The 17274-nt window shown below is 27.1% G+C and overlaps 1 protein-coding gene across 1 annotated transcript in view; it reads right to left on the minus strand.

Moving 5' to 3' along the window:
- Nucleotides 1–473: 473 nt before the first annotated feature.
- Nucleotides 474–17274, minus strand: part of LOC113380817 (putative uncharacterized protein DDB_G0282133) — a 32291-nt gene continuing 15490 nt past the window's right edge. Inside the window, exons 3-8 of the mRNA XM_026619894.1 lie at nt 8240–9091; nt 5503–5693; nt 5019–5141; nt 3095–3293; nt 1792–1935; nt 474–676 (exon numbers count right to left, since the gene is read on the minus strand). Coding sequence (XP_026475679.1) covers nt 474–676; nt 1792–1935; nt 3095–3293; nt 5019–5141; nt 5503–5693; nt 8240–9091 — 1712 coding nt within the window. The remainder of the gene's footprint in view (nt 677–1791; nt 1936–3094; nt 3294–5018; nt 5142–5502; nt 5694–8239; nt 9092–17274) is intronic.

A 17274-nucleotide genomic window follows, 5' to 3' on the forward strand; every position in this document is an offset into this window, starting at 1 on the left:
AGTCGAGTACATAATAGTCTCTCGACGCTTGTATTTAAATAAATTATACGCTATTTTGAAGGTCTTTTTGATAACATCCGATATACCAAACTTAAATTTTGTATCTCACCTTATGGCCGAATATCATTGAAAATGGCTCCCTTTCAAACTCAATTTTTGGCATAACCATGAAACATATCAAAAAAGAAATTACGTGATCCTACTCACATTGGCTTAGACCACATAATGTAGATTAATGATGCTAAATAATCATTTATTATTAGCTAAAAAGGATGAAATAATTTTTCAAAAATGTCTGGCTTTATGAAAACAGGTTAGTCAAATGTTCATTAGCTCTTAGACTAATATGTTTCTGACGTTTGAACATATAAACGGGAATAGAAGTAAAGAAAAATAGTATATATATAATTGCTGGTCTGCTGACTTCGAAACTAAAATATTCGATGAACACAAAAATTATCATATTACCTGCGCTACTTGATTAATCGTAACAGCGGGCCGCTGGGTTTGTTAGTCCTACGCGGTCCATACTGGCAGCTTGGCAGCGGTGGCAGACGTTTAGTTGTCATGAAAGTACCACTAGCAGCACTTCCAATTGAATTAGAACCAGGACTCGACCAACTCATTTGCGAGCTAGTGTTCGATGTAGATCTTGAATTCTTTCCATCTACTTTACCTACAACAACATTTAAACAATATGAACTTACTCTTTCTTAAATTTTGCTTCAATTAATTAAAAAAACAACAACCGAAAGAGAAGTTCGCTTTCGATATAATCCGATTTGCTAATTTTAAGCTTTCAAACAAGTCTTTCTTAACAGTTTGAGACAAAATTTTGTAAAATAATGTGTGTGTAAGTGAGCCGATTTTTGACCATTAGACAACGTTCCCGAAACCGGCTGAAGTAATTTAAAAAAAAAAGTCATTCGTTTTCGTTAAGTCATGTAACTCAAAAAAAACTCGATAAGTTTTTCAGACAATCAACCTGGACGTTTCCTTATAATTTGGAGAAAAGTACAAAAGTTTTGATTCACGTTTTCAAAAAAATTCTGATAGATTATAGAGATTCTGAAAATTTAAAAACCGTTGGAAATATATCATATGAGAATCGTGGAATTAGATTTTGGCAAAGAATGGCGCCGAACCGTTTCTTCTCAATTAAATGTTCAATATAATTTAATATGTCTATAAGATCTGAACAAACATCTTAAATTATTAGAGTCCTACGTAAAGCAATTGAATATCCAAAAAAAATCTGTAAATTTCTCTTCAAAATGCTTCACATTTTATAATAATGAGGTGCTGCTCTTAAGACATACAAATGCGTGATTGTTCACTACAGTTAAAATTTTATTGTCAATTTCTAAATAGCTGAATCTAACTTCTTAATAATTAAATCTATCTTAAGGCAAATGCTATCTGGTTTATTATCGATATGGTTGATTTCCTTTCTCATAGAATAAACCAAATCAATCAATATAAACATTTACAGTTTACAGTAGAATTAGAAAATGAAATTGCATTTTTCCAAGCTATTGCCAAGATCGAACTTAAATTTTTCTTCAACCTCACTTTTTTCCTCCAAACTAACAAAAACTAGTATTTGACATTTCTCGTGATTTATACATAAATTCGATATCTTTATTTTTTTATATTAATGAATAAAAATAAAAAAAAAAAAACCAAACCAAAAAATATTATTATCCGAAATCTCAAATTGAAATGATCAAAATAATGATTGTAAAATTCATCACAATTAAACAAATACTTTAGAAAATATAAATAGCTTACTTTTTTTGCTCATAGAACTTTCCTCCTCTTCTGCTGTGAGATCTATAATAAGGACATCACCTCTTGAATTTGATGAAGTTGTAAGAGCAGTAAGATTCTTTATTAATTTTACTGGCAATGGAGGAGTGGCAGTATTGAATTTATCTGGTTGTTAGTCAATGTCGTTTCCTTTGGTTGCGACTGATTTGGTTGCTTTACATATTGTCAAAAAATAAAATAATAAAATAAATGTATGGGCATAAAATGAATTGAGTAAACGCAAGGTTTACTAAAAGGAACGTACTATAGAAATGCACAAGCCAGAATATTAGCGAATTAAAAGTGAATGAACAACGAAAAAATGAATCAAGAAAGAATCAATTATAATGTGTAGATTAAGATTCAATCACGGATGTTTCTTTTCACATTTCTATAAAAATAAAAATGAAAAACGTCAGTAAATGACCATGTGGCGATTTTGAAAGAAATTGCAACATCTAGTTTTTCAGACAATCAACCTGGACGTTTCCTTATAATTTGGAGAAAAGTACAAAAGTTTTGATTCACGTTTTCAAAAAAATTCTGATAGATTATAGAGATTCTGAAAATTTAAAAACCGTTGGAAATATATCATATGAGAATCGTGGAATTAGATTTTGGCAAAGAATGGCGCCGAACCGTTTCTTCTCAATTAAATGTTCAATATAATTAATATGTCTATAGAGATCTGAACAAACATCTTAAATTATTAGAGTCCTACGTAAAGCAATTGAATATCCAAAAAAAAATCTGTAAATTCTTCAAAATGCTTCACATTTTATAATAATGAGGTGCTGCTCTTAAGACATACAAATGCGTGATTGTTCACTACAGTTAAAATTTTATTGTCAATTTCTAAATAGCTGAATCTAACTTCTTAATAATTAAATCTATCTTAAGGCAAATGCTATATCTGGTTTATTATCGATATGTTGATTTCCTTTCTCATAGAATAAACCAAATCAATCAATATAAACATTTACAGTTTACAGTAGAATTAGAAAAATGAAATTGCATTTTTCCAAGCTATTGCCAAGATCGAACTTAAATTTTTCTTCAACCTCACTTTTTTCCTCCAATACTAACAAAAACTAGTATTTGACATTTCTCGTGATTTATACATAAATTCGATATCTTTATTTTTTTATATTAATGAATAAAAATAAAAAAAAAAAAACCAAACCAAAAATATTATTATCCGAAATCTCAAATTGAAATGATCAAAATAATGATTGTAAAATTCATCACAATTAAACAAATACTTTAGAAAATATAAATAGCTTACTTTTTTTGCTCATAGAACTTTCCTCCTCTTCTGCTGTGAGATCTATAATAAGGACATCACCTCTTGAATTTGATGAAGTTGTAAGAGCAGTAAGATTCTTTATTAATTTTACTGGCAATGGAGGAGTGGCAGTATTTGAATTTATCTGGTTGTTAGTCAATGTCGTTTCCTTTGGTTGCGACTGATTTGGTTGCTTTACATATTGTCAAAAAATAAAAAATAAAATAAATGTATGGGCATAAAATGAATTGAGTAAACGCAAGGTTTACTAAAAGGAACGTACTATAGAAATGCACAAGCCAGAATATTAGCGAATTAAAAGTGAATGAACAACGAAAAAATGAATCAAGAAAGAATCAATTATAATGTGTAGATTAAGATTCAATCACGGATGTTTCTTTTCACATTTCTATAAAATAAAAATGAAAACGTCAGTAAATGACCATGTGGCGATTTTGAAAGAAATTTGCAACATCTGATTTTGAAGTGTAAAAAATATTATATCTCAGGGATATATATTTTCAAACAAAATATTCAAATTAAATATTAAGAAGGTATTTATTTTGACTAGCTCGCTTTGTTAAAAAATATAATGTAATGTATATAAAACTATTATCACGTAGAATATTGTATATAACTGTAAATATTAATTATAGAATATAATGTAATAATGTAATAAAAATCATGTAAATTGCTAATTTGGAAATAGGAAGCTAAATAAATTTATAAACTAGTGGTGCATGGCATCGTGCCGGGAAATTACCGTAACTCAGGGATATATATTTTCAAACAAATTTTCAATTAAATATTAAGAAGGTATTTATTTTGACGAGCTCGCTTTGTTAAAAAAATATAATGTAATGTATATAAAACTATTATCACGTAGAATATTGTATATAACTGTAAATATTAAATTATAGAATATAATGTAATAATGTAATAAAATCATGTAAATTGCTAATTTGGAAATAGGAAGCTAAATAAATTTATAAACTAGTGGTGCATGGCATCGTGCCGGGAAATTACCGTAACAGTATTAAATATTCGAGGAAAAATATCTGTAATCAATAAATATTAATCAATGATTAATAACAATTGTTTTAAACATTTTCAAATGGATTATAATCACTATAATATTTTATCGTTCATAAATATACAGTGACGGTCTTAATCGCTCAAAACCTTGAGAAATTTTACATTAGTAAGAGGTGCCGAATAAATCCATCTGAGGATTTCTTACGATTAGAAAAACGCATTTAAAATATATCTCTTTCAAACTGAATTGAAATTTAAAATTCATATTTGAATTATAAAACTTTGTATATTTTTGAAAACACCCTTTTTCTAAAAATTTTGAAATAGGCTTGAACCGTAAAGTAATCTTATTAACAATCTTAGTACGGAATCCAACAAAAATGTAACAAACTTAGTACTCATTTTTAAAATTATTATTAAATATCTAATAATTTGATGTGCATATGTCTAATAATCATTTTTGACCGCCAAATATAATTTTTTTTTTACTTTTTTCTCTGTATCTCCGAAACCGCTTCACCTGCTTCACAAAAAATTTCATCAATTCTTCATTTCGTCGTCAAAATACAATGAAATGTTTTTTGAATCAATCAAATCAGGTACTTCGTTCTCTTCTCTCAAAAACTGAATTACCGTTTTTGGCACTTTTGTGCCCGTGTCTTTAGTTGCTTGTCTCCACCAAAAACTAATCAGTCTGAATAATTGAAATCGATTGATTCGTGCACAACACACCACACACACACACATACATAATTTCTTTCTAAGGTATATCAAAATGTTCAGCAACCTTCAAAACGTGAAGATATGCAAACATTTTCATTTTTGATTTTTTGCGATTACTATAACTTACCCTGCAGAGAGTTAAAAAGGTAACGAATGCAAATCTTACCTGTTTTTGAGAGTTTAGCGATTGCTGATTTGTATCCGCAGTATCATCATTATTTTTATTAGATCTTTTGGGGTTGAAATTTACTATTGAGCTTCCTGTTATACAAACCTGCAAACTACAGATCTGAAGTTGAAAATAATTTTATTATTTACTGCAATGATTGAAGTCTGTATCAAAAATTTTGCATACCTAGTTACATAGTGAGGATGAACGAGTAATTGACGATTTCGCAATCTTGCCATATTTATACTTGACATGCACTTACCGTGCAAGAAATCAAGGTCTTTACATGTTTAGTGGCAATTGTAAGCTGCGATTCAAGTTTGCTTACACCCGTTGCAAACCATCGATTAGGTCGCGCGCGCGTTGCAAATCACTTCCTGCATCGATTGCATCGACAATTTTTCCTGCTACAAACCATTCATATCCTCGCGGGACATCCCGACCAGACTATCTCGCATTAAATCATATGTTTTGAAAACACACGCTCAATTCTATCGCGCCTGCGTTTTATTCTTTCATCGCTCTCATCAGTCTTTGTGATCGACCGTGTTTCATCATCATCTTCAATGCTAATAGTATCATCAACTTTCATTCTTTTGTTAGAGGAAGAATCTTCATCGGTCAACTCATCATCTCCTGTACGCTTTGCCTGTCTAGAAGTCATTTCCACCTCTAGAAATGAAAATCATCATAAACATTTCCACCTTTAGAAATAAAAGCATCATAGTTAGTAGACAATTTCATACTAATAGTTTACTAATTGAAATAAATTATTATAATTAGCGACTTTGAATAATACAGGTACAATATTTAACCCTAAGAGCGTCTTACGTTCAGAAGCGATGTCCGCTTCTGTTTTAATCTAATATAATAATCCTTTAACTATGTAAACGATTCAAACTGTTTGAAACTAAAACCTCTGATTTGACAAATCGTTTTCAATGAGCTTAAGGGTGTATTCTGGTCCAGAGGCATGAATTTTATGCGTTTTTTGTAAGATCGTAAAAAAGAACTTTTTGTAAGATCGCAAATTATCATATTCAATATCATATATAGATATAATTTTTTAAATAAAAAATAATGACCTGTGTTGTGGTACTTGTTTTAGGTAATGTATCTTTGTTTCCAAATTCCAATGTCATTATCGCATTTTAAAGAAATTAATAAAATAGGTAATAGACTAAGCAATATGATAAACTAATTTTAAATAATTTTGTGCAAACAAGGGCAATATTACTTATTTAGTTATTTATTTCAAAAATTGAAAATTGAAACTTTTGTTTCGGTTAGCATTTCTGTGTAATATTTTGATTTGTTCACATACTTGATTAAAATAATAAATGACATTTATAAATTGTTTTCATAAAATATGCGCGTCTTGACATCTAGCTTAATATATTTGATACATAATTATAAAATATTTCTAAATTTAGACATTTAAAAGCAATTAATGATAATTTACCTTGTGAAGTTGTAACAAATTCTGTGAATTCACCTCAGTCATTGAATCATTATTGGATTCATTTTGCTCCTGAAAGCCATTTTCATCTATATTGTTTTGGTTCGAAATAACTGTAGATTCTGATGAATTAACCTCACCATTTGTTATTTTCATTCTGCTTCTTTTCTTCTCCCTAAGAAAATTATTGACTGAATTATTATTCGCACTTGCGAGTTTGGTATCAACCGAAACATAAATATTTGGTTTTTACATATAGAGTTAGTTACATATATTCTCTATATGTAACTAACCAACGTAATATCCACTGATGATGACATTAAATTGAATGTCGAACGTTTGGAAATGAAGATTATTTTATAAATTTTGGCTTTTCTTTGTTTGATGTATCGCCCTCAAGAACTCACTCATATATTTCAACATCAAAATTAACTACTAAATCATATATATATATATATATATATATATGTATTGAATAAAATTTGAAAATTTTTCCATGCTATTTCCATACAAAACTTTGATTGAATTGCGCTCTATCAGAATGTTAATATTAAGAGCTAAAACTTTCAGAGAATTGTTTTTCATCTATTTGGAACCATTTGAGCCCCTGAGAGCAAGAAAATTCGAAAATGACCATTTTAAGGACCACGCTAATATATATATATAGATATATAGAATTTTATGATATGAGTGGAACGAATATTAATTGTTTAATATGAACAAAACAGCACTCAGATTTGTTTAACACAACTTTATTTTATGATTACAGACGTTTCGAGACCATGGTGTGTCTCATCTTCAGTGTAATTTCAAAAACAGTTACTTATATACTACACATTCTTTAATAATTTATTTAAATTTTATTTAATTTTTGGTATACAAAAAACACCAACTATTCCTTGCAATGCTTGACACAGTACTAAAGAAACATTTAACACTTACAGAAATATTCTAAACAAATTTGAAGTACTTATATAGATGGAGACAGAGAGGGTATCATTATAATGTAAACAAAAGGAGTGCTATCGCATACAAAAATCGATAAAAATGAAAAAACAAATTAATTTATTGAAAAGAATAAGATAAATGAAAAAATTTATAAATTATTAAAGATGTTTATATAAGTGTCATGTAAAATATTTGTGTCGGTTCTTAGATTTATGCTATTGTTAGTCCGAACTATTAACATTGATTCTGCTGAAACTAAAACCTCTGATTTGACAAATCGTTTTCAATGAGCTTAAGGGTGTATTCTGGTCCAGAGGCATGAATTTTATGCGTTTTTTGTAAGATCGTAAAAAAGAACTTTTTGTAAGATCGCAAATTATCATATTCAATATCATATATAGATATAATTTTTTAAATAAAAAATAATGACCTGTGTTGTGGTACTTGTTTGTAGGTAATGTATCTTTGTTTCCAAATTCCAATGTCATTATCGCATTTTAAAGAAATTAATAAAATAGGTAATAGACTAAGCAATATGATAAACTAATTTTAAATAATTTTGTGCAAACAAGGGCAATATTACTTATTTAGTTATTTATTTCAAAAATTGAAATTGAAACTTTTGTTTCGGTTAGCAATTTCTGTGTAATATTTTGATTTGTTCACATACTTGATTAAAATAAATAAATGACATTTATAAATTGTTTTCATAAAATATGCGCGTCTTGACCTATCTAGCTTAATATATTTGATACATAATTATAAAATATTTCTAAATTTAGACATTTAAAAGCAATTAATGATAATTTACCTTGTGAAGTTGTAACAAATTCTGTGAATTCAACCTCAGTCATTGAATCATTATTGGATTCATTTTGCTCCTGAAAGCCATTTTCATCTATATTGTTTTGGTTCGAAATAACTGTAGATTCTGATGAATTAACCTCACCATTTGTTATTTCATTCTGCTTCTCCATAAGAAAATTATTGACTGAATTATTATTCGCACTTGCGGAGTTGGTATCAACCGCTTCCAATAAATTATTTGCGTCGAGCGTTTGATCAAAACATTCATTTTCATTCTCTTCTGGAGACAAAAACTCTTCACTTACATTATCAGAATTCCCATTTTGATCATTTTCAACGCCATCAGAATATAGAAAATTAGTTTCCATATTAACGTTATTCGTTTCAGAACTACCGTTCATGCTTACATTTTCTATATCATTGGTAGATTCTGTACGATCTGATTGCTTAGGTTCAGACTTATCAGATAGGTTAGAATCCAAGTCGCCACCTGTAGTTGCATGATTACTTGAATCATTCGAATCCAATATTCCTTTTTCAAGCAACTTGGAATCTGTTATTGATTCCGAACATAAAATATTTGTGTCAGCTTTTTGTTCCTTTGATTCATATGATGATATGTCATCCTTACCTTCTATATTTACAGAGTTTTGTGATTCATGAACATTGTGAACATCATTAATGATTAGTTCATTTACTTTAATATTTTCCACATTATTTCCATTTCCCTCCACAAAAGATTTCATATTTGTTTCGGCTATTACTACTTCTGTTACTTTACTGGTAGAATGGTTAGAAATATTTGGTTCTTCTACAAGTGAGTGACTATTGTCGAATTTATTAGGTTCTACACCATCTAAAAATTATATGTGGTATCATGATATATATATATATATATATATATATATATATATATATGAGTGAGTTCTTGAGGGCGATACATCAAACAAAGAAAAGCCAAAGATTTATAAAATAATCTTCATTTCCAAACGTTTCGACATTCAATTTAATGTCATCATCAGTGGATATTACGTTGGTTAGTTACATATAGAGTTAGTTACATATATTCTCTATATGTAACTAACCAACGTAATATCCACTGATGATGACATTAAATTGAATGTCGAAACGTTTGGAAATGAAGATTATTTTATAAATCTTTGGCTTTTCTTTGTTTGATGTATCGCCCTCAAGAACTCACTCATATATTTCAACATCAAAATTAACTACTAAATCATATATATATATATATATATATATATATATATATATATATGTATTGAATAAAATTTGAAAATTTTTCCATGCTATTTCCATACAAAACTTTGATTGAATTGCGCTCTATCAGAATGTTAATATTAAGAGCTAAAACTTTCAGAGAATTGTTTTTCATCTATTTGGAACCATTTGAGCCCCTGAGAGCAAGAAAATTCGAAAATGACCATTTTAAGGACCACGCTAATATATATATATAGATATATAGAATTTTATGATATGAGTGGAACGAATATTAATTGTTTAATATGAACAAAACAGCACTCAGATTTGTTTAACACAACTTTATTTTATGATTACAGACGTTTCGAGACCATGGTGTGTCTCATCTTCAGTGTAATTTCAAAAACAGTTACTTATATACTACACATTCTTTAATAATTTATTTAAATTTTATTTAATTTTTGGTATACAAAAAACACCAACTATTCCTTGCAATGCTTGACACAGTACTAAAGAAACATTTAACACTTACAGAAATATTCTAAACAAATTTGAAGTACTTATATAGATGGAGACAGAGAGGGTATCATTATAATGTAAACAAAAGGAGTGCTATCGCATACAAAAATCGATAAAAATGAAAAAACAAATTAATTTATTGAAAAGAATAAGATAAATGAAAAAATTTATAAATTATTAAAGATGTTTATATAAGTGTCATGTAAAATATTTGTGTCGGTTCTTAGATTTATGCTATTGTTAGTCCGAACTATTAACATTGATTCTGCCATGCTCCGTTTAAATAAGTCTTTCTCATGGAATAAAATTTGGGGATTGTCAAAATCAAACTTATGGTTGTTGATATTAGCATGATCCACAAGTGTACTTTTAAATTTTTTGTTATCTATTTTTTCACATTGTAATTCATGTTGCCTGAGTCTCTTTTCTAAGTTCTGGCAGGTCTGGCCAATATAAGAGCAATTACAATCCAAACAATTTACTTTATAAACTATATCTTTCTTTTTTGTTAATGGAGTTTCATCTTTAATTTTGGAATATAAAAATTTTAATTGTTTTAATGGAGAAAAAGTAATACGAATATTGTGTTTTTTGAAAAGTCTTTTTGATAATTGGTTAAAATTATTGTCAAGATATGGAAAATTAATGAAAAAAGTTTTTTCAGGAACACTTGTTTTGCCAGGCTCTTCCGGTTTCTTATCAAAAGGTTCAAGTAATTTTGCGACTCTATTTTTAATAATTGGACAAATTAACTTATATGGAAAATTATTGCCAAGTAGGATCGTTTTAACTAATTTTATGTTTGTATCATAAAACAGGGGATCAGATAATAAAATAGCGTGATCTACAAGATTTAGAATGGTAGAAATTTTTATATTGAGAGGAACATGCGAATTAAAATTAATGTATCTCCCGGACCAACTATCTTTTCTGTACCAGTCTGTATAACATACACCGCCTCTATTAATGAGTTTTACGTCAAGAAAATGTAACGTCGAATCATTTTCAAGTTTCTGGGTGAATTGTAAAAAAGAATTGTACTCATTGAATTTGTTGAAAACATTATCTATATCTTTTTTATTAAGTAATATTAATGTGTCATCGACATATCTGAAATAGACCATAGGTTTGGAAGGTAAAGAATTTAAGACATGATTTTCCAAATCTTGTAATACTAAATCCGCCAAAACAGGACTTAATGGGCTGCCCATTGGACAACCTCTCTTCATCGTATAATATTTTTTATTAAAAGTGAAATATGATGCTTTTAAAAGTAATTCTATTCCTGAAATAAAAATTTCCATCGGTAAACAAGTGAATTCAACTATTTGTATCCATCTTTTCTTTATAGCTGTAATAATTAGATCATGCGGAAGATTATTAAATAAATTAATGACGTCAAGACTCATAAAGGAACAATCAGGAGGAATTACTTTATGTTTTATATGTTCTATTAACTGGAAAGAGTTATTTAAACGGTATGGAGAATCTATGGTGACATTCTTTAAAATATCTGAAAAATATTTGTATTGTTTTTGACAATTTTTGCAAGTGGATTTTTTAAATCCACCACCCCTCCTAAATTCAATACTAACATAGTTTATTCCATCCCTTGCAAAAATTGGCCAAACATCGCAATACATTCATAAGAGAATGAGCCAACACGAATTAAGCGTCACTCATCATAAAAGCCGAAATTTCCAAAGTACTCTTGTTCAGCATTCATCGAAAACTCACATAATTTCACCTTTGAACCCAATATTTTATATAGAGAGGATTGTACTTTTAAAAGACTTTTTTCTGAAAGCAGTTTAATCTTTTTGAATTCGTCAAATAGTGTTAATAAAAGATCAGATCACTATATTATTCATGACTCATATCTAAATTTTTTAAACCTGATTAAAAACAATTAATCCTAATAATTTTTGAATATGTATATATATATACATGTATATATGTTGTAATATATGTACATCCATATATGTACTTATATGTATGTTTTTGTGTGTACACTATATACATGCACTTGCATATATGCTCATGTATATAATTGTGGATACATTAATATATAGATATGTGCATTTGTATATATGAGTATGTGGGTGTGCATATACATGTGCATGTATATATGTATATATATACATAATATTTCTCAACATTTACTAAAGCAATATTTCCTCTTTTTTCGTAAATTACCAAACAAGAGCCATAAAAAATCATTTTTGCCAAGAATTCCGTGCATTGTTCTTTACATCTGGCAGACAGAAATCCATATCAGTGTGTTTAAGTCTTGTGTAGTCGTAACATCTAAAAATATCTTCCAAAAAAAAAAAAATCGAGTGTTTTTAACAAAAAAATATTAGTGATATGGATATATAAATTATTACAGGTAAATAATTTTTGCTTCTCAATTTTATATAAAACCTTTTTTAGTTAAGTCTTATTACTCTTTACCCCGGTACATAATCCATTCCTTTATAAATTTTTTTTTTTCTAATTAATCTGTATTGACCATCGTTAATTAATGCTAATCAATATTTTTTTAAAAAACATTGTATTTGACAGAATAAACCTGATGATGGAACGTACCTAGTTCCGAAACGTCGTATTAAACATCTTCAAAAAAACAAATTGTTTTTTATTATTGGATTTACTGTTCGGAAAAGAAACAATCAATATTTGAAAAAATCCAGGACTTATCTATTGAATATGTATATATGTATATATATATATATATATATATATATATATATATATAATTTAAATAGGTTAAAATATTGATTTCATGCTTGAGCTCACAATTGTCTTTGAACAAAAACTGTAACAGTCATAAAATTATCTATTTTATATCTATCTCTTGTATTTCAAGAGTTTGTAAAACTATAATATATATAATATATATTGAAATGAATAAAACAGCCAATGCGTCGAATGTAAACAATTTAATTTATTTTTTATACGTTTCGAGACTAGATGTGTCTCATCATTCAGCTAAAAGAAATTTACAATATAAAGAAAAGGTTTCAAAAAAATGAATTTATACAATGGAAAAATTAATTGAAAAAACAACAAATTATACACACCAGATCAGGAAAAACCCACTTTACTAAAACATTTTACAACACCACAATCACATGACACTACTGTAGGAAAACAAAAATAATTTACGAAAAGACCGAAAAAGGTAGATGTAAAAATGTATAAAATACATAATTATTTGTTTTCAAAGCATAGCAACACGAATGGACTAAGAATGCGTCGAGAGACGTGTAGACGGCTATGCGACCAACACGCGTGCATGTGGGAAGGGATATCAGGGGTGTAGTATGGCGTCAGATTTACAGAAATTAATTATATTTTGATAACTTTCTGAGAGTAAGCTAGAAGAACTGCGTTTGTTAACACAATTAGAATGTAAAAAGATGAAACATGATTCGGAAAATCTTCTAAGGTCTACATTTTTTTCTTTATATAAAATTATAGGATGGTCAGTATTAAACGAATGTTTGAAATTAATAATGTGCTCAGAAAACATTGTTTTAAATTGTCTAGGGTTTTTTGAATTATAAATATGTTGATTCATTCTCTTGCTAATGTATTGGGAACTTTCACCGATATAACAACTGTCACAATCTAAACAATTAATTTTATAAACGGCATCGGTGATTCGGTCAGACGGAGATTTTGATTTTAAGGTAGAAAACAGGGAACTGAGTGTGTTATCAAAAGTGAAAACTAAAAGAAAACCTTCAACAGAAAAAAGTTTTTTTAAAAAATAAGAAAAACTACCCAAATAAGGTAAACAAATAATGCCTTTATATTTGCTAAATAAAGAAGAAGAATTTGAATCGGCAGTAAAATATTTTTGAACAACGGAAGTGACATTATTATTATCAATATTGGTAACGTTTAAAAAATTTAACCTATTTTTAATTATATTATTGATTAAATGTAAAGGATAAGAGTTATTTGTGAGAATGGAGCGGACTAAATCCAAATTTTTATTCCAAAAAGTTTTATTGCTTAAAAATATATATATATATATATATTTATATATATATATATAAATGTGTCATTATAATGATATAGATCTGTTATGCCTAAAGGCAAGTAGTTAAACTACTTAAATAAGATCTATTTGTATTATATAAGATCGTAAACACGCCATGAAATTGATATGAAAATATAAAAAAGAGTTTGTAGGAGACATAAATGATTATTATGTAATAAATAAATAAATATAAAAATAATTAGTTAAAGCATTTTGAAAATAGATAAAATTATCTAAAATGTGATATACTTAGAAATATTTATGGTCATATAAAATTTTATAAAAATTAAACTTGAAAGTTACAGATTTTAATCGTACTAACAATTATTTAAGTGGGCACGGTACAAGTTTTCAAATTTTTGGGGATTTTGAAAAATTTTCTTAGAATGTATCAAATTTTAGTAATACAGAGGGAAACCTAATATAAGTATCTAAATTGTGATATATTTTCAAATAATTCTATTCATACAAAATTTAATGAAATTTCAACTCCAAAAATCGTACTAATTTATTCGTACTAAAAAGTGGTTGCGGTGCGAATTTTTAAACTTCAGGCGATTTACACGGTACAAATTTTCAAACTTTTGAGGATTTTGAAAATTTTTATTAGAAAGCTATAAATTTTGTTAATGCAATTTTTAAGTAGATAAAGTTATCTTAATTGTGATATACTTAGAAATGGTTTAGTTCATACAATAGTTTATTAAAAATTACCAATAAAATTTAAGATTTAAATCATAGTAAAAATGATTATATGAGCGTGGTACAAATTTTTAGAATTTAGCCAATTTTGAAAAATTTTCTTAGAAGGTATCAAATTTTGTTAATACACTTACACTAAGATAAGATAAAGTTATCTATATTATGACATATCTAGAATTATTTTTATTTATACAAAATTTTGTAAAAATTTAACTCTAAATTTAGGATTTTAATTTTTCTAACAAATGATTATATGGGCGTGGTACAATGTTCAAACTTTTGGGGATTTTGAAAATTTTTTTTAGAAAGTATCAAATTTCGTTAACACAGTTTGAAATAATATAAAATTATCTAAATTTTGACATACTTAGAAATGTTTCTGTTCATACAAAATTTTATATAGAATTAACTCCAAAATTTAAAATTTAAATCGTACTTACAAATATGTTTAAGTGGGTCCAGTTCAAATTTTCAAATTTTCGAATATTTTGAAACAATTTCTTAGAAACTTTAAAATTCTGTTAACGCAATTTCAAACTAGGTAAAATTATATAACTTTTGACATACTTATAAATATTTATGGGCATACAAAATTATGAAAAAAATTGAACTACAAAACTTAAGATTTTACTCATACTAAACATGAAAGTCTATATTACAAATTTTCTAACTTTAGACAATTTTACAAATTTTTATAACAAAAGAAAGTATAAAATTATGTTCAAACAATTTGAAACTAGATAAAATTATCTAAAGTTTGACATACTTAGAAATATTTATTTGCATACAACATTTTCTAAAAATTTAATACTAAAGATCAAGATTATAACAAAACAGGCAAAATTGCTCAAATGGCTCAGTACAAATTTTCAAACTTTTGAGTATTTTGAAAAATTTTCTCAGAATGTTTTAAAATTTGTTTAACCAACTTTAAACTAGGTAAAATTATTTAAATTTAGGCATACTTAGTAATATTTATGTGCATACAAAATTTTATAAAATTTAAACTTCAATACTTCGTTTTTTAACCCTGATAAAACGTTGTGCAAATTAGCAAAGTTTAGACAATTTTTAAAAATTTTCTCAGAAAGTTTTCAATTATGTTATAGCAATTTAAAACTACATAATATTAGCTAAATTTTGACGTATCTAAAAAATATTTTGTTCATACAAATTTATTTCTAAAATTTAAAATTTGAATCGTTGATGCTAACAAAAATCTCTATATGGGCATGGTACAAATTTTCAAACTTTTGACGATTTTAAAAAATTTTCTTAGGCAGTATTAAATTTTGTTTAAACAATTTGATACTAAATGAAATTAAATTGTGACATATTGAGTAATTTGTCTGTTCACACAAAATTTTACAAAATTTTAACTTCAAACTTCATTTTTCAATCCAGTCAATGATAAAACGTTGTACAATGATGCAATTATAGACGATTTTGAAAAATTTTCTTATAAAGTGTTGATTTTAGTTACAAAAATTTAAAACTACATAAAATTACCTAAATTTTGACGTATCTACAAAAGATTTTGCTTATACAAATTTAACTTTAAAATTTAAAATTTGAATCATTGATAATAACAAAATTCTTTATATGGGTCTAATACAAACTTTAGGCAATTTTGAAAAATATTCTTAGAAAACATCAAATTTTGTTATCACAGTTTGAAATAATATAAAATTATCTAAACTTTGGCATACTTAGAATTATTTATCTGCATACAAAATTTTATGAAAATTTAATACCGAAGATTGTGATTATAATATCACAGACAAAATTGCTTATATGGCTCAGTACTAATTTTAAAACTTTTGTGTATTTGGAAAAATTTTCCTAGAAAGTTTCAAAATTTGTTAAAGATACTTGAAACTAGATAAAATTGCTTAAATTATGACATACTTAATAATATTTTTGTTCATAGAAAATGTTATACAAATTCAACTCCAAACTTCAGTTATACTAAAAATGTGCATGTGCATATATAATATAATATAATATAATTAATTTAAAGCAGAAGTACGTCCTGAAAAGCTCGTGAAAATCACCACTAGTTCATATGCGACTAAACAGCATTTAATCTGAATTTAATTAAAATATCCTAAACTCATCCCATATCTCAAAAAAACGAAAAAAAATCTTTTTCTAAGTTATAAATATCTTTTCACATTTTCCCTTAATGAGTTCCTCGTTAACATACACATGTTTGTTTGTTCATGTATTTTTTCCTTTCGCTTTTGTTCCAGCAAAAGTTCTTTGTTTCGAGAAAATAAAAGTTTTGTTCTAGATTTGTTCCTTTTACAAACAAACCGCACTTGTAAAGTGACACAAGACGTATAAATTAAGTGCAAATTGATTTTGTCTGTACGAATGGGAAAAAATAGACGTCGTCTTTACAAATGCTAAAAATAAAATAGTAAAAGATTTAAAAACTAACAGTAAAAGATTTAGAAACTAATTAACTTCCCCCGAAGACTTAATGATTTACTGATTTTATGTTCTGAAGTCATTCTGAATCATTTGACACCACCAAAATGGGGATA

This window comes from Ctenocephalides felis, unplaced genomic scaffold, assembly GCF_003426905.1.
Source record: "Ctenocephalides felis isolate EL2017-DRISC unplaced genomic scaffold, ASM342690v1 CF-g0.4_SCAFFOLD_02387, whole genome shotgun sequence".
Lineage (NCBI taxonomy): Eukaryota > Metazoa > Arthropoda > Insecta > Siphonaptera > Pulicidae > Ctenocephalides > Ctenocephalides felis.